The following is an 18,708-nucleotide window of genomic DNA, read 5'->3' as shown; positions in this document are numbered from 1 at the left end:
TAAAATTACGACCAAATTCCTTCTAATTTTGGATGAAAATGGAAGAGGGAAGGCTAGGAAGTTGTTTCTAGGTGGTGGTTTGCTTTGATTTGCCAGAAAAATGACTGAATTTGGCTGTGGTGCTTGTAGGGGTCGAGTGGGTCAAGGGGAAACCCGGTTTTCCCCTTCATTTTCTTCTCCCTCCTTTCCCTCCTTTCCCCCTTCTCTAGTTGGTCACCTTCTCCTCTCTCCTCTCCCCATTCGTCCACCTTCTCTCTCTTCTTTCTGATTAGGCAGTAGCCTTTCTTTCTTCTCTTCTCCCTTTCCCCACTTCTTCTTTCTCTTTTCTTCATCTTTAAAAATAACTAAATGATAAATAAAAAATAAACATTAAAAAAAAATATATATATATATATATATAGTGACTAAAACAAAAGTACCTCTCCAGTTTACAGTTCCGTAAAACTTTAACCGTAACCCCAAATTCTCTTCTGCTTGCGCCTACGAGTCTGTAATGTCGAGTACTTCAGGAAAACACTAACGAATTAATTCATAGTCCTCACTATACGCTGATCAACAAAAGTCAATACCCTCGCCTCTAAGGGCATTTTCGTAAATTCATGCTTTTTAAATTAATAAAAAATGTAAAATTTGGGACAGGTTGTCACAAGTATACTATAAAAATAAATGCATAAATAAAACTTATATTTTTAAAATTTATGTAGAATAATAATATAATAACACATATTTAATATACAAAATATACATATATACTATGACTATTGTAATTTATGGTAAATTTTTTTAGTAGTTTAAAAAAATATAATCATCAAAATAATCTTTTTTCTTAACGTGTTGAAACGTGTTACCCATATGTCATCCTTGTGTAAACCTGTTAATGACCTGTTATTAATGGATTTTTATCGTATGACCCAATAAGGACCCGATTAGTTATCATGTTGACCCGAGACCTGTTATTTTCGTGTGGTTTACTTGTCATGTTAGTGGGTCATGTAAAAAATTGTCAAGTCTACTCATGAATGTAAATTATTATGGATGACTTTTCATATCACTTTATCAAAATCTACTACCTGTACTAAATACTTACAAGTAGTGTTATTGTAACGACTCATTCTCAATTTACGATTCTTATAATTTTAATAAGTGAATTTACGAAAATGCCCTTAGGTGGCTAAACGTATTTTATGTGGACGCATTTTACCTCATATAATTTATCAAGTTTCTTGTCATATTTGGATAAAGCTCGATCTCACAAGAACGTAGGCAAAAACCGTTCGTGAACCAAAGTTATAATAAAAGAGTTATTAACGTTTAAAGTTAGGGACAAAATGGTAAATTGGTTGTTAATCTGGAAGGCTCCAGATTTGTTGGAGCTTTGATTAGGAGCCACATGTGTGGCTGGGATGAAAAGAAAAGGAGAATGAGGGAGAGAAAAAGGGATGGAACTGGCTAATGGGAGAGGAGAGCAATGAGGGGAAAGTAGGAAGGAGAAAATGAGGGAATCAGGTACTTTTGAAGACTCGCGACCCGACCTACTATTTCCATGGTTTCCGACGACTTTTCACCCATTTTTCTGTCAAATTACACCACCTAACCACCTAGAATCAACTCCGCAACCTTCCTTCTATCCATTCCACCCCAAATTTGGTGAGATTTGGCCTTGAAAATGAGAGAACCCGCAAGGTGGGGTGCGGCGGTTTTGGATTCGAATCACCTAAATCTGAAACTAACCACATCCATCTCCACCACCTTTAGACTTCCCTTGAGGTCTGGAACAAAGCCCAAACAAGTTTAGGGCATCGGAGTTCGTTTGAGGTCGAATTGAACACACCCAAATTCAAGGGTTTCCAGCAGTTCGTGGCCAATGTAAGGTGTTTCCCTGCCAAATTGGACTTGGCCGCAGGTATGAAACTTGCTCTACTCACTGAGATCTTCATTTCTGTGAAGTTTGAGAATTTTTGGAAATAGTTGGATTTTTCCGACGAGTCGAGACCGCGCGCTACGATAGAGTCGAGCCCGGGATATAGTGGAGCCCGGGTTGGGATGTAACAATTTGGTATCAGAGCCACTCCCTGGTCGGAAGTGTGCTGACGTGGACGTCGGAACCTTAATGGGGGTGGATTATTAGATCCCACATCGCCTCATCAGCACACTTCCCGCCAGTGAGTGGCTATGATACCAAATTGTCACATCCCAACCCGGGCTCCACCACATCCCGGGCTCGACTCCGCTGTAGCACGATATTATCTGATTTGGGCCTCGATTACGCCCTCACGATTGTTTCTGGGAACTTATGCGAGCAGAACTTCCTAGTAGATCACCCATCTTGGGAATGCTCTGACTATTTTCTCGTTTAACTTCGGAGTTCCTACAGAATCTGAAGTCAGTGAGCTCCCAAAAGGCATTGTGCTAAAGGAAGTAAGCATGTACATATAAGACATAGAGGATCCTCACCCCTGGGCGATGTGGAATCTAACAGTTATAGTCAGTCCCCTAAAGGTTGCACTGAATTATCTCAGACTAGACTAGCTTCAAGGACTAATTGGGATTGGCTTGACATGGACTAAGTAATATAAGAATAATGAGGCGTTTAGTGTAATATCGAACTAAGTCACGTATTAAATTATTTTTGAGACCCAATATTTTATTATTATTTTCTAATTCATATTTCTAATATTTTATTTATTTATTTATTAACAAACGATATTATCTATACTAAGAGGGGTGTGGGAGTCAACTAAGCCTCATAATGGGCTAGCAATAAGGTGGTTCAAATTCACTTTTAGCGAGAATCGAATATAAGATCTCTCACTTACAAGTAAAGAGAAATATCACTAAACTATAGTACTAAGTGACAATATTATTAATGAAACCCTCTTTGTCAACCAAAAGATGATGAAAAAAATACTTAGTCTTCTATCACAAAAAAAATAATGGGCAATAATGTAATTTTATTGGTCCAAATTTCACCCTTTTTAATTGAAGCCTCAACTGTTAAAATACCTCCAATATTAAAAAAGAAAAAAACCTTACACTCTCCCCACGCTTTCTCTCTCCCTCCCTCATTCTCATTTTCTAAAAAAATGTGTTCAAATACATAAAATGTGTAGACAAATGCTAGTATTTATTAAATCCACAATTTTTTGTCTCTCTCCTCTCACCCTTGTTTCCGTCGAACTCTGCAATCTGTGTCTTTCCTCTCTCTCTCTCTCTTAAATTCACTTGACAATCTCCTCCCAAAGAAAAATTAGTGAACTTGTTCGCCGAAATTCGAGCGACTTGTTGCAGGTGCCATTCGAGCAATCTTGTTCATTGAAATTTGAAGGTGACATTTAGATTGGCCAACAGCTGGTCGATGAGCTTCGTATAACTTCAAAGTCCTCGAATCTAGGACGTGTGGGTTTTTGGTTTTAGACGCACATCAATTTTGTTTCGAATTGGGGACTGGGTCTAGAACAGGTGTGCATGTTTGCGCTATTTTTTTGTTTCGAATTTCGCACTGTGCGTTTTTGCTTTTCTGGATCTGGAATGACTGTTGTGCAGGATCTGGGTTTTCAAATGGTTGTGGGACGCGAAGGAGCAGCTGGAAGGCGCAAAGCGAGGAGGGACAAAATATTGCAGAATTGGGATTAGCAGTCCACCCGATTTCGAGCGGTCTCCCTAAGACCGTCTAGCGAAAGCTACTCCCTTGTGACGAACACGAGACTACACTAACATTTAATTCAATCTAATGCACTGAAAGCTAACGATGCAAACAAAGACACCCTAAATTAACTTCACTACCTCTCTTTTTTTATTTTAGTTGCATCCATATTTTAGATCAAGAGGGTTCGGCTAAACCGCATAATAGACAGCTTAATTTGGTATCGAATATATCATTTATAAGATTCAAACCTAAAACATTTTATTTTTAAATAAAGAGAAATATCCCAAATTGTAATACTAAGTAATCACTACCTTAATTCACAAATTTTTACATAATGAGTACTTTTGTTCATTAATTATTTAGTTAACCGTTTTTCCATTTAGACATGACTCAATGAGCACAATTTTTAATAATAATGGTCACTCATTGGGCTTAAAAATTATACCCTAAAGTCTATAAAATATTTTGATCCAGGTTTTGCCATTCAACAAAATTCCAACGAATTATTGTGACATACAATAACTATTGTTTATTTATGTTTTCTTTTTGCGAAAATTGTTTATTTATGTTCTTCCGTTAATTCCATTTGACATATTTCTAATATTCCATCTTAGTACTGATTTGGTACTAATGTGGTTTTATAAAAAGTAGGTATAAAAAAAGCTGAACTCAAAAAAATGTTTGGTAAACACTTAAAAATAGCTTATTTTCACAATTTTGGGTGAAAAAAAAGCTGAAAACTTGAAGCAGCTAAAAAAAGCTGAAAACTTGGAACTGGAGGCCCGCCACCAGTCAGCTACGAAACATTCAACCTTTTGACTAATTTGTTTTGGATTTAAAAACTAATGCAAGTGACCTTCTATTACAATAGTGAAGAAGAGTGTGTTATCTTTGTATCACAACGTGGATTCGAGCGATCGTCGACTTCCTAATTTAACAAATCTATGGTTTGACAAAGAAAAAAAATAAATTCAAATGCAGCGATTTATTGCATTGGAAAAAAAAAAATTTGTCTTCGAAAAAAGAACATAAAGAGGGGTAGATATTCAAGTATTTTTTTATTTCATAATATTTTATGAGAGTTTTAACGAAAAATGTGTTCAATTTAACAAAAAACCATATTTTTACTTTAAAAAATCAATCATATTACTATTCATTTTACCATGTATTTTATACTTATCCTTAAAACTCAAATTTTTTTTAATTTTGTTTCTAAAAAGTAGAACGATATATACTTATCTGTCGTAAACAAGAACTGGATTTCTGCTTGCAGAAACAAAACAGCAGAAAACTTGATTCCTGAAATTGTTTCTCTGTGAAAAAAGAAGAAGACAGAAACTGAGAGAGAAGATCGAAACGCGGAAACAGGAAGACGCAGACGAAGACACAAAGTGGAGAGAGAGAGAGAGAGGGGTGATTGGGTATGGAGATACTGTGGACATGGCTGCTGAGTTTCTTCTTCATTCTAACTTTGTTATGCATTCTGGGTTATCAGGTAATTCTTCCACGATTTCATCCCACTTTTTTAATTCATTAATTAATTTTATTTATTCAGAAGATGTTCATTGGATCACAGACTCGGATCATCTGGGTATTTAGATTTTACCTCTAGTGTAACTGGTTTTTCTTGTTTTTTATTTTTAAATTTTGAAATCAAGTATCTATTCGCATATGTTGTTTTGGATGTTCATGGAACTAGAAAAGGGATTATCATTTTATTTGTTCTTTTGAAAAATTTCACGCTGTTTCCCTTCAAATCAAATGTTAGTTGACATAGAAAGCATGTTGCAGAAGCAGGCTGGTTTTCCTTTTTTTTTTTCTTAAAAATGTGCAGGAAGAGCTTTTGCAAAACTTGTAAATAAAAAGAAATACTAGCTCTAGAAATTGATACTCAATGTGCCCAAGACTGGTTCTTTTGCAAAATTTGTAGAAAATGTTAATCTGTAGGACTTGGACCTGTGCGTGTGTGCGCGTTGTATATTTAAACACAGTCTAAGTTACATTCTTGTGCCGAATAACCTGAGTTTTGTAAGACATATAAAAACTTGATCAGGCATAAGCTTAATTATGATGAAAACAATACTCCTTGACGTTCTGCGGAAATTCTAGTTAAATGAAGGGGATCCTTTGTTTAGTATACTCAATACAATTTGTTGTCCTAAAGTGTCGATAACACATATTTTTACCTAGTAGGGCTGTCCAACAAGTCATATTTAGATATGGTCTTGCATTGTGTGGTTAATCTTGGCATTTATACACGGTTCTTGAGATTTTTAGATATATGACCCTGACCCCTGTGAATGTTGAATGCAGCTTGTGTGCTTGGTGGACCTCGAGTACGACTACATTAACCCATATGATTCATCATCTCGGATAAACAGTGTCATTTTGCCAGAATTTATTGTTCAAGGAGTTTTGTGCTTCATTCTTCTTATAGCGCAACATTGGTTCATGCTTTTCATGGCTCTGCCGCACCTTTATTATAATGTCAATTTGTAAGTTTCTTTCTCACCCATTACTCTTATGTTGTTAGTGTCCAGAATTATATAAATGACGACCTCTGTGTAATCCATAGGGTACAGCTTAAGTTACGTAGTGTCCACAGCATGGTTATGTGTTTCTTTTTGTCATATGCCTTTCCATATAATCTTGTTAACCTTGAAAGAAAAAACTTGCTCATGGTGGATTATGAATTCATCATTTTGGCACGTACTTCAGTAAAAAGTGCGAAAGTTGAATATGATTATACTGTAACGTTGTTCCAAGTGAAGCATGCTTACATGGTATATAAGTCAGCTAGGTAATCAACTGAACATTGTAAGAGAATGGTTGTTACAACCCAAACACTACACCATTTGCATGTTATTAACAAGTTGGGATAAGAAATTTAGGCTTGATTACAATTTGGTTTTATTGGTATGGACATATGGTCAAGTTATGATCTGGAAATACTTTTTGGTGAAAACTGGATCTTTAGAATTTCTTGTTCTATTAAGACTCTGTGCTCAATACTTTTTGGTGAAATCTGGATCCTTACCATGAACTGTCAATTGGCTGAGAGGCGGTTTGGGAATTTTGTAATATGCTTTTACAAATGAAATCACATTTCACCACCCCAGATAATGAAATTGTACTTTTTCATAACATCCCTCCACCTATTGCCCACCCTTTCTCTGTGCTCCCTCCCTCCCTCTCTCTATGTGTGCGTGTTGAACAGAGCCTTTTGCCATTCATAGCCTACCTATATGGATGCTGGTACGTAAACTAAGTGCACAATGGTGTCTGGACGGCATCATGTTATAAAATACTTTGGGTTGCAAATTATATTGAATGCATTAGGAGATTATATCAATAAAACTCGACACGGAACTTTCATAATTTCCAAGTTGTCAAGAACACAAGTTATTTTTGTTCTTTAAAGCAAGGTAATGATTGATCAAGAAAAGAATCATATTATTACATTATTTCATATGATTAGAAGAGGAATAATTTTATTCACAAAACCTCTTTAGATACCACATTAGAGCTTATCATCATATCTGATATGATCCGTGACTCTTTGTCAGGTACATGACGAGACGGCACTTGGTAGATACTGAGATCTATAACCGACTGAGCTGGGAGAAAAAGCAACGCTTTTTTAAGATTGGCTATCTTTTGGCCCTATTCATTCTTTCTTTATTCTGGCATTGTTTTCAACTCCCTTAATAAATTGTTATTGGCTCTTTTGAAGCACTGGCGTGAAATTACATTTTCCTTTCCTGTAAATGTGATTTAGGTTGCTATGGAGCATTGGAGACGAATACGATTAACCAGACATCATTGCTCCCACCAAGCTTTGCCCATCGTAAGTTACATTACTCTTTGATTTCTGTTGTCTATTGTGGCTAAGAACCACATAGTTCATGCGATTGTGCTTTTATTGTTGGGTAAAAGCAAGTTAATTACTTAACTCAGATTCTTTAGGGAATAAGAAGTGACTATTGCATCATCGACTTGCTGGTGTAATGTGTGTCTTTCACCAAAATGAATCTAAATTTCACAAGTTGGCATTATTTTGTATTTAGGTTGACCTTCGTAATCTCTTATCAGAATTGTAATCAATTGCTGAATTGCATGTCATGTTTTGAGCTCTGGTTGATGTGGTCATGGTATCAGGTATGGCGTTTTTCATGAGTGATACAAATTACTGTGTCTAATTTCAGGTTTTTATGATGGAGCCGGAGACGGACACTCGTGGATATAAAATCATGACTTGTGCGTAATTCAGCCTGGTTTTGGCACCTGATTTGTAATTCAAGTTCTTGTGTATATGCTTTCACTCATCCCTTGTACCCCGTAAATTTTATCTCATTTACAATGTGAAGTAGCATAAGTTAGAAGTAGTTGCATAGGCTCTGGCAGAGCCTAAGCAATATTGCAATTACATGTTTAAGGCATTTAATTAAGGATACAACTTCGCTGCTGCCAATGACCTATCATGCGTGGACACATGTCCAAGTTTTAATTAAAAAAATCAAAACTTGAACACATGTCCGCGTGTGATTGGCTATCAGCAGCTGCTGCTGCTACTGATCTTTCAGCAGCGAAGTCTTGTTCTTTAATTAATTGCCTTATACTTTTTCATCAATTCATATCTAATTGTACCGTCATTGCGCCACAACAAAACTAATCATTAATTCGAAATTAAATATTGAAAAAACTATTTGTTAATCCTCTTCTATTTGTAGGGATTGACATCGTGATAAATAGTCATGCCGGGTACAGTCTTGATAGGAATGTGCCTACTAAGCATTTACCTGGATATTCCCTCATTATCCATTCCTTAGCCGAAACCCAATCTCTATCTAACCTCAGATTCTTTGATTTGAACCAGGATTCTAAACCTAGTCCCTATATACACTTGACTCATTCTCATTTGATCAAGCATGACCTTAGAATGATTCGCATCTTATTAGAATCCATCTTGATCCTTGTAACTTAGGACTCGATCGAGCCATGCCTAAGCTTGATCCTTATATGTCCTGCTCCTAGGACTCGGTGGGCTTAGAGCTCGATCCTTATATGTCCTACTCCTACAAGGACCCGGTGGACTTAGTGTTAGGGTGATATTTTATATATAAATGATAACTCTTTTACCTATAACTTAGTCATGATTTTATAGTAAATTGGTGAGTTTGATGTGTTTTTGTGCAATTTTTGTAGAGAACATAATTCGTGAATAAAGCAGGGAATTGGAAGCTTAAATTAGAGAAACTCAAAGAATTATCGAATGGGATGTGACTGATGGGCTGGAGCAAAGAATGGAACAATACATCATATAGGAAATTGGATCATTAAAGCAAGCCCAATAAAATTAGGCGGTGCAAGCATGCGGTGATGTGTTTTCCCAAAAAGAATTGGGTTTGAGAGTCCAAACGGCATGTGGATTAGGCAACCAAAAGGAAAGGCATAGAAAGAAAAAGGTTTTTAGCAGCCGCAAGGGGGGGAGATAATACGATACTCCAGCCTTCCAGTGGGGGTACTCTTGACAGAAGGTGGCAGTTTTGGGGTTTATCGCACACGGTTCCAGAATTGGGGTTTTGGGTTTCTTTATGTCATCAAATTCATCCATGTTTGTCATTAGTTTAATCATGAACTAAGTCTTTTTGCTAGGATTAGGGTGTACTCTTATCATGAACATCTAATTCTTATTATTTCATATTGAACTCGGTTGTTTTCCATGTTGTGTAATTGTTATTGTGCTTTATCGTTATCAAATAACTGGCCATTATTTGTGTGAAGAACTAAATTGGGACTGACAGGTTGAGTTTAGTAGATTGCTTCTCATAACAATTATCATGAATTACATAATTGAGTAGACATACTGGTTATGACTTGTGTAGTATTGTGAAATTATCCATTTAGCATAAAGGGTTTTGATTATCTACTTTTGTGGCTAGACATAGCATGGGTAGATAGTTAGAAACACAGTTAGTATATTCTGAAAGAAAATATTGACGAATCAAGGGATAATTGCTAGCAACATGGGAATAATTTGAGTTTAATATGAATAACGGGATTAGATGGGATTGAGAACGAGGAACCTGATGTCCTAGTGCTTCAATATATTAATTTTTCATAATTCATTCACTTTTACTTCGTGTTTGTTCAATTGATATTTTCACTTTCGTTTGGGTTCTTTGCATATTTGAATTTGTCATCGTAATCCATCTTTTATTTAAGTTTAGTTTGAAGTCAATCTCAATAGTAAATTTAGGTTAATCCGATCCATGTTTGAACGACACTCTACTTATCACTATATTACTTGGACGATATTGTACACTTGCAATTATCAACAACAAGTTTTTGGCGCCGCTGCCTTGGATCGAATTTAATTTAAGTTTACTTTTGTGATTTTCAGTTTATTTAATTTTTATTTTCGTTTTTTTTAAATTTTGATCAATTTTTCTTGGTGCATTCTCATTTTTTTTTTCTTTCTTTTTCATTGTTTCTTAAAGGTGAATGCTTGGTACTCGTTCGTCGGATTGTGTATTACTTGAGTTTGAACCAGAAATTGAGAAAAGACTCCGTGAAATCCGAAGAGACCAAAGAGAAGTCGGTGAGAAAGAACAGCAGCACGAGAGCAAGATGGCGTTAGTTCAGAATGAAACGATGGGAGATCTTGATATTCCAACCATTCTGGAATCACCGTCGAGCATAGCTCTTCCTGCAGCTGCAAGGAATTATGAATTGAAGACTATCCACTTTAATATGATGCCTTCTTTTCATGGCATGAGCATTGAAGATCCATTGGCACATATTAGAGATATCTTCAATATGGTGTCCAACATGGCATTGGTAGAAGGAGTCACCGAGGAACATCTCAGGATGAAGGTCTTTCCATACACTATGAAAGACCAAGCGAAGACTTGGTTGAATTCTTTGAGGCCTAGAACCTTGACGAGTTGGAACGATATTCAGAATAAATTTTTGGAGAAATTCTTCTCGACCCAGAAGACCGATACCCTTAGAGATAATATCATGCAATTCACTCAACAGGCAGATGAGACGTTTTCTGAGGCATGGGAGAGATTTAATAATTTGTTGATTCAGTGTCCGCACCATGGTTTGCCTACTCTAGTTCTCATGCGGATATTTTATAAAGGATTAACAGTTTCAAGCAAAGCTGCAGTGAACAACTATGCAGGGGGATCAATTAAGAACAAGACGCCAGCCGAATGTCAAGCACTTTTTGATACTCTAGCACTCGAAACACAACATTCTGAAGCAAGAGGAAGACGAGCAGGAGTTTTTGAGATTAATAATTCTACCGAATTTGCTTCAAAGGCACAAGTCGATGCGATTGCTAGTAAACTTGACACTTTGCTTTCTATGAATGGGAGAGCATCAGTTCAAGAGGTTTGTTCCATATGTGCAGTTCCTGGTCATGCCACAGTTGGTTGTCCGTATAGTGTTGATTTTCCAGAATTTGTTCAAGAGCAAGCGAACATGGTGAGTGCTTACAGACGTCCTGGTAATGATCCATACTCCAATACTTATAATCAAGGATGGAGAAACTATCCAAATCTCTCATGGGTTAATAATCAGAATGTACAAAAGCCACCATCTGGTTTCCAACCTCAAGAGAAGAAGAATAATTTGGAAGATGTCATTGCACAGCTTGCTGGTAACGTGAATACTCTTTCTGTCAATACAAATCAATTTATGAGCAAAACTGAGACAACTCTTCAGAACCAGGCTGCCTCAATAAAAAATTTGGAGATTCAAATGGGGCAGTTAGCTCATTCTTTGGCAGTTAGAGAAAAAGGTTCTTTTCCAAGCCAAACTGAAGTTAATCCGAGAAACCATGAGCAAGCTAAAGCAATAACTCTTCGAAGAGGGAAACAAGTGAAAACAGCAGCTGATTTTGAGAAAAACAATGAGGAAGAAAAGGTAGAAACCATTTCACAAGAGGAGCAGCCACTGTCCGATGTTGTACAGCCACTAGCTATACTGGGAACCACCTCAAAAGCTTCACCACAATCAGTCATTGCAGCCACGCCACTCCCTAAGCCTGTTGTCCAACCCGTGAAGCCATATGTGCCTCCTATTCGTTTTCCTCAACGGCTCAAGAAGAATATGTTAGATGAGAAGTATTTCAAATTCTTAGAGATGTTTAAGAAATTGGAGATTAATATTCCATTTGCTGATGCTTTGGAGCAGATGCCAAATTATGCTAAATTCATGAAGGATATCATCTCAAAGAAAAGGAAATTTGGCGATCATGAGAAGATTCAATTGACAGAAGAATGCAGTGCAATCCTTAAAAGAAAGCTTCCGCTCAAGCAAAAAGATAGAGGGAGTTTCAAAATTCCATGCGTTATTGGCACTAATTTATTTGAAAAAGCATTATGTGATTTGGGGTCTAGTATTAATTTATTACCTTTATCGGTTGCTAAGAACATTGGAATAGGTGAAATTAAACCCACTACTGTTTCTTTGCAGATGGCGGATAGATCAATTGCATATCCAGAGGGAATTATCGAAGATGTGTTAGTGAAGGTTGACAAGCTGATTTTTCCAGCAGATTTCTTGGTGTTGGATATGGAAGAAGATTATGAGACTCAGTTGATTTTGGGTTGGCCATTTCTTATCACAGCTAGGACTTTAATTGATGTGGAACAAGGGGTTTTGACATTGAGAATTGGGGAAGAGAAAGCAACATTCAAAGTGTTCGAGGCTGGAAAATTTCCAAGAGATGCGGAAGATTGTTTTCGCATTGATTTAGTTGAGACCGCGATTTCTGAAAAATTCAGAGTTGAGAAGCCCAGTGATCCTATGGAAGCTGCACTAGTTCATACTGCTACTTCAGAAGATGAAAATCAACTGTTAGCGGAATGTGCTCTTTATTTGGATGCTTTTAAATCAGTTACAAAGAGTGGACGATTGGAGTTCGAAGACCTTGGATCTGTACCTACAAAATCGCCGCCAAGTATCATAGCCACACCTACCTTAAATTTGAAACCATTGCCATCACATTTAAAGTATGCTTTCTTGGGAGCTGCTGAGACTTTACCTGTTATAATTTCTGCATATTTGAGTGAAGTTGAAGAAGAAAAACTATTGAGAGTGTTAAGAACGCATAGAATGGCAATTGGGTGGAGTATTGCTGACATCAAAGGAATTAGTCCGTCCATTTGTATGCATCGGATCTTGTTGGATGACAATTACAAGCCTTCAGTTGAGCATCAACGCAGATTAAATCCAAATATGAAAGAGGTGGTACGAGCTGAGATTTTGAAGTTATTAGACGCTGGAATAATATATCCAATTTCGGACAGTAAATGGGTGAGTGCTTTGCATTTGGTACCGAAAAAGGGTGGAGTTACAGTGGTTAAGAATGACAAGAATGAGTTAATTCCAACGAGGACTACAACAGGATGGAGAGTATGCACTGACTATAGGAAATTGAACAATGAGACTCGAAAAGATCATTTTCCTTTTCCATTCATTGATTTGATGTTGGATAGACTTGCTGGATATGCTTACTATTGTTTTTTAGATGGGTACTCTGGTTATAATCAGATTCCGATTGCACCAGAAGACCAAGAAAAGACGACATTCACATGCCCTTTCGGTACTTTTGCGTATAGGCGTATGCCTTTTGGGTTGTGTAACGCGCCTGCTACTTTTCAAAGGTGCATGATGAGTATTTTTTTTGACTTGGTAGAGCGTTGTATTGAGGTATTCATGGATGACTTCTCAGTTTTTGGCTCATCATTTGATTCTTGTCTGGATAATTTGTCCTCGGTGTTGCAAAGATGTGAAGAAACCAATTTAGTTCTAAATTGGGAAAAATGTCACTTTATGGTGCAAGAAGGGATTGTTTTGGGTCATAAAGTTTCGGTCAACGGCATTGAGGTAGACAAGGTGAAAATTGAGACAATTTCAAAGTTACCGCCACCCACTTCCATCAAAGGAGTTCGAAGTTTCCTTGGTTATGCTGGTTTTTATCGACGTTTTATTAAGGATTTCTCTAAGATTACAAAACCGTTGTGTAACTTGCTCCTGAAAGAAGCGGAGTTTGTATTCGATTCATCATGTTTTGAGGCGTTCAATGTGTTGAAAATGAAGCTCACGACAGCTCTTGTGATAGTTGCACCGGATTGGGAATTACCTTTTGAGATTATGTGTGATGCAAGTGACTATGCTATTGGAGCAGTTTTGGGTCAGCGGAGAGATAAGCTACTGCATGTGATTTATTATGCTAGTCGAACTCTCAATGACGCACAATTGAATTATGCCACTACCGAGAAAGAGCTTCTAGCCGTTGTCTTTGCTTTAGACAAATTCTGTTCTTATCTCATTGGTTCAAAGGTAATTGTCTACACCGATCACTCAGCTTTGAAGTATTTATTATCCAAGAAAGATGCAAAGCCTCGATTGATTCGATGGGTGTTGTTACTACAAGAGTTTGATTTAGAGATACAGGATAAAAAGGGGTCTGAAAATATGGTGGCGGATCATCTTTCTCGAATTATGCATCATGAAGGTGATAATGACTTAGTTCCTATCTCCGAAACATTCCCTGACGAGCAGCTCTTTACCATTAAATCTTCAGTCACTCCTTGGTATGCAGATTATGTCAATTATTTAGTTAGTGATATCATGCCTCCTGATTTGATGTGGCAACAGAAGAAAAGATTCATTTCGTTAGTCAGACATTACTATTGGGATGAGTCGTACTTGTGGAAGCATTGTCCAGATCAATGTATAAGACGGTGTGTTCCTGATGACGAGATGGAGGAAATCTTGCGACATTGCCATTCTCTAGCATGTGGTGGTCATTTTGGTGCCACAAAGACTGCTGCCAAGGTACTACAATCTAGTTTTTGGTGGCCTACATTGTTTAAGGATGCTCATACTTTTGTTTCTACATGTGATCGCTGCCAACGTGTTGGAAATATCTCAAGTAGACATCAAATGCCGCTGAATAATATTCTAGAAGTCGAACTTTTTGATGTTTGGGGTATTGATTTCATGGGACCATTTCCATCATCTTACGGAAATCAATACATCTTGGTAGCTGTGGATTATGTTTCAAAATGGGTTGAAGCAATTGCTTTACCTACTAATGATGCTAAGGTTGTTGTTCATTTTCTCCGGAAGCATATTCACTCGCTTTGGCACCCCGCGCGCCATTATTAGTGATGGAGGCAAGCACTTTTGTAATCATCACTTCAATGCTCTTTTGGCAAAATATGGAATCACACATAAGGTTGCTACACCTTATCATCCACAAACTAGTGGGCAGGCTGAGATTTCCAATCGAGAGATCAAGAATATTTTAGAGAAGACCGTGGGACTTTCACGCAAAGATTGGGCTGCAAAGTTGGATGATGCGCTATGGGCGTATCGGACTGCATTCAAGACTCCAATTGGCATGTCTCCATATCGATTGGTGTTTGGAAAAGCATGTCATCTACCTGTGGAACTGGAACATAAAGCATTTTGGGCAGTGAAGAAGCTTAATTTTGAGATGGACGCAGCGGGAGAAAAGAGAGCTCTTCAATTGAACGAGATGGAAGAATTTCGGAATGATGCATATGAAAATGCTAAAATCTACAAGGAACGTACCAAAAAGTGGCATGATCAACATATTCTTTGTCGTGAGTTTTATATTGGCCAGCAAGTTCTTTTGTTTAATTCTCGGCTGAAACTTTTCCCTGGGAAGTTGCGAACATGATGGTTTGGTCCTTTTACAGTTGTTCAAGTTTTTCCATATGGAACGATTGAAATTCGTGATCATACAACAGATGCTACATTCAAAGTTAATGGACAGCGATTGAAGCCATATCTTGCTGCCAGTTTTGAGCGAAACACGAATGTTGTGACCCTTGCTTCTCCCGATTGATTGCAATGCCAAGTCGGGCTGAGGACTTTAAACTAAGCGCTTGTTGGGAGGCAACCCAACCAGTTTCATTCGTTCCTTTCCTTGTTTATTAGTTTTGCATTTTCTTCCTTTCTGTTCCGTACTACTCATTGTGCATCTTTTTGTTGTGATTTTGCATTGAGGACAATGTTTAGTTTAGGTTTGGGGGGAGAGCCTAGTTTTTTTGTTAGTTTGGTTGATTCATTTGAATTTTTGTTTTTAAGGTCAACAGCTAAGGTTTTTATGTTCCAAGTTTAATAATATTGATTTCTTCACCCACATGATGATTTGAACATGTTTAGTTTGTCATTTCAAATGTGTTTGGAGTGGTTTTGTTGTTATGTGCAAAAGAAATTGCAAAATTGCACTTTGAGTTCATATTTTGGTCATAATCAACTTATCTACCTAAATTGATTTTGGATGTTTTTCAAGTAATTTGGTGATGCTAACATGTTTAGAATGGTTAATATGATGTGTTGGAATAGGTTTGGGACAAAAAATTAGACCTACATTGTGAATTGGGAGGTTTAGAAGCTCAAAAAGTGAAAATAAACATGTAAATTGCTGCATAATTTCTGCAGATTTTCTGTCATAAAAAAGCTTTAGTGACGACCTTCAAAGACTTTCTCTGTCACGAAAGGCTTGTTCATACTTTTAGCGACGGTTTCTGGGAATTATTTTTGTCACTGAAAGTCAGTTTTGCTGATTGTTGGCAGATTTTTATCCTATGATGAAGGCAACAATTTTGGCTCGGAATTCATTATTTTTAAAGCCATTCCATCTTCCATGATGGCCAAAAATAGGTGTATTCTCTTCCTATTCTCTTACTTTCTTTCATGCTTATATTTATACATCCTTATGTGATGAATTGTTTTGTTAAAATTTATAGGATGAGGTAGGAATTAAAATTTTGGGATTGGGTGTTAGAATTTGTTGGAAACAATAAGAGCTTGGAAGCATAAGTTGTTAAGGTATTCACTTTAGCATATTAATGGCGATGTATATGTCTTGCTAAGAATTTTTCCTTTGCTAAAGGGTTGCCTAGAAGGTTTTTGCATCACATATTTTTTTTTTTTTACCATTCATTTTGCCATGTCTCAAGTACTTTGGTGGAGAAATTGTCCATGTTTGGATGATGTGGAGAAATAGTGGAGACTACCCATGTGAGTTGTTGAGCCTAAGCTTTTCTTGAGAGGGTTAATTTGTTTCTACTCCTAAACACTTTTCAATTTCTTTCTTTAATTTTTATTATCTCATTAACATTATTTTGCATTGGGTACTAAAGAACTTTAATATATGTTGGGTATTCTTGCCATTGGGTTAGACGGAACTATAGAAACGAAGTTAGGCTATGCATGTTTTCCACCACTAAAAGACCTATTCCCTACCCTTTTGTGTGCTCCATTAACCCCATTGAAGCCAAACACTTAGCCTTTTCTTTCATCACTCACATAAAATCTTATCCACTCTACCCTATATTAGCCATACCATATAGCTTGAGAGATACCAAGGTGATACCAAAAGAAATCAAGGTTGAATTCTACATCAACGTAGTGGCGTGTACCGAGGTACCATGTGGCTTATTTTTATTTCTTGTAGTTTTCATAAGGATTCGACGTGATCATGGAGTGCCGGCTGTCGACTACCTGACGCCCTCCCCCTCCTCCTTTATCTTGTAGTTATAAAAAAAAAAAAATCAAGAAAAAGAAAAAGAAAAAGAAGAGAAATTGTACCATTCAGTATAACATGAGTCCTGGACGCCATCAATCACATCAAATTTCAAAGGGCTGCCAGCCTACGTATATACAAAGAAGTCGTAGTGTCTCTCAAGTTCTTGTTTTTCCTTATTATTTTTTTTTTAGCCCAAATACCTAGCCTTACGTTACAACCATTTCAAAGACCTAACGGATTTATGGGGAAGTCTAGCTTTTTTGGTGAAGGTTGATACCAATGTTCTTAGTATTCGATTCTTTTCATGAGATCTATTTTCAGAAATGGCTGTTTTCCAATGTTGATCATATGTGATTATATATTGATTCCTTTTGCATAAAATCATCACATATGCTTGTTAAGAGAGAAAGCCTAGGTTCTCTGAGAAAATAGAGTGATATCTAGTGAGGCTTAGAGTCGAGGCGAATTTGTACACACGCCAAGTATGGATGTTTTTAAGCCCGAGTGCTTGGGATGTTGGCTTCATACTTTCCATTGTGATGCATTATAAGGGCATAACTTTAGTTTTGGAAGTATGATTGGCATGCATTGGTTTTCATTAATTGATGGAAGTGATAACTGTAACACCTTTGCTTTTTAGTAAAGCATTTGTGGGTAGACTAACTAGTAAACCCTCAGGAGACACAACTCCTCCGACTAGGGACACCTAGGGGTTTAAAGGCTTGTTGCACATGCTCAGTGCAATCGTTTTGCCAGCGAAAGTGGGTTTAGTTAGACTTGTTTTAGTCAGTTTCTTATTTTTGTTTTATGTTTTGCTCGAGGACTAGCAAAAGATAGGTTTAGGGGTATTTGTTAGGGTGATATTTTATATATATTTGATAACTCTTTTACCTATAACTTAGTCATGATTTTATAGTAAATTGGTGAGTTTGATGTGTTTTTGTGCAATTTTTGTAGAGAACATAATTCGTGAATAAAGCAGGGAATTAGAAGCTTAAATTAGAGAAACTCAAAGAATTATCGAATGGGATGTGACTGATGGGCTGGAGCAAAGAATGGAACAATACATCATATAGGAAATTGGATCATTAAAGCAAGCCCAATAAAATTAGGCGGTGCAAGCATGCGGTGATGTGTTTTCCCAAAAAGAATTGGGTTTGAGAGTCCAAACGGCATGTGGATTAGGCAACCAAAAGGAAAGGCATAGAAAGAAAAAGGTTTTTAGCAGCCGCAAGGGGGGGGGAGATAATACGATACTCCAGCCTTCCAGTGGGGGTACTCTTGACAGAAGGTGGCAGTTTTGGGGTTTATCGCACACGGTTCCAGAATTGGGGTTTTGGGTTTCTTTATGTCATCAAATTCATCCATGTTTGTCATTAGTTTAATCATGAACTAAGTCCTTTTGCTAGGATTAGGGTGTACTCTTATCATGAACATCTAATTCTTATTATTTCATATTGAACTCGGTTGTTTTCCA

The 18,708-nt window shown here is 37.1% G+C and overlaps 1 protein-coding gene, 1 long non-coding RNA gene, 1 other non-coding gene and 1 pseudogene across 3 annotated transcripts; 3 read left to right on the top strand and 1 right to left on the bottom strand.

The window, feature by feature from the left end:
* Window positions 1-4,841: 4,841 nt before the first annotated feature.
* On the top strand, window positions 4,842-9,367 carry LOC103408813 (uncharacterized). Its single transcript, XR_011577904.1, has 5 exons — window positions 4,842-5,141; window positions 5,960-6,141; window positions 7,213-7,493; window positions 7,852-7,903; window positions 8,852-9,367. It is a non-coding gene; the product is annotated as an uncharacterized lncRNA (long non-coding RNA).
* Window positions 9,368-10,031: 664 nt separating this feature from the next.
* LOC139187550 (uncharacterized) lies at window positions 10,032-16,787 on the top strand. Its single transcript, XM_070816905.1, has one exon. It carries the CDS (start codon window positions 10,151-10,153, stop codon window positions 14,834-14,836), a length of 4,686 nt encoding a protein of 1,561 aa, XP_070673006.1. The 5' UTR covers window positions 10,032-10,150; the 3' UTR covers window positions 14,837-16,787.
* On the bottom strand, window positions 10,652-10,758 carry LOC114823801 (small nucleolar RNA R71). Its single transcript, XR_003771748.1, has one exon. It is a non-coding gene; the product is annotated as a small nucleolar RNA R71 (small nucleolar RNA).
* Window positions 14,838-15,542, top strand: LOC139191405 (uncharacterized; annotated as a pseudogene).
* Window positions 16,788-18,708: the final 1,921 nt, after the last annotated feature.

This window comes from Malus domestica, chromosome 02 (genome assembly GCF_042453785.1).
Source record: "Malus domestica chromosome 02, GDT2T_hap1".
NCBI classification, from domain to species: Eukaryota; Viridiplantae; Streptophyta; class Magnoliopsida; order Rosales; family Rosaceae; genus Malus; species Malus domestica.
The sequence above is the reverse complement of the archived record's forward strand: the minus strand, read 5'-3'. Positions and strand labels throughout refer to the sequence as shown.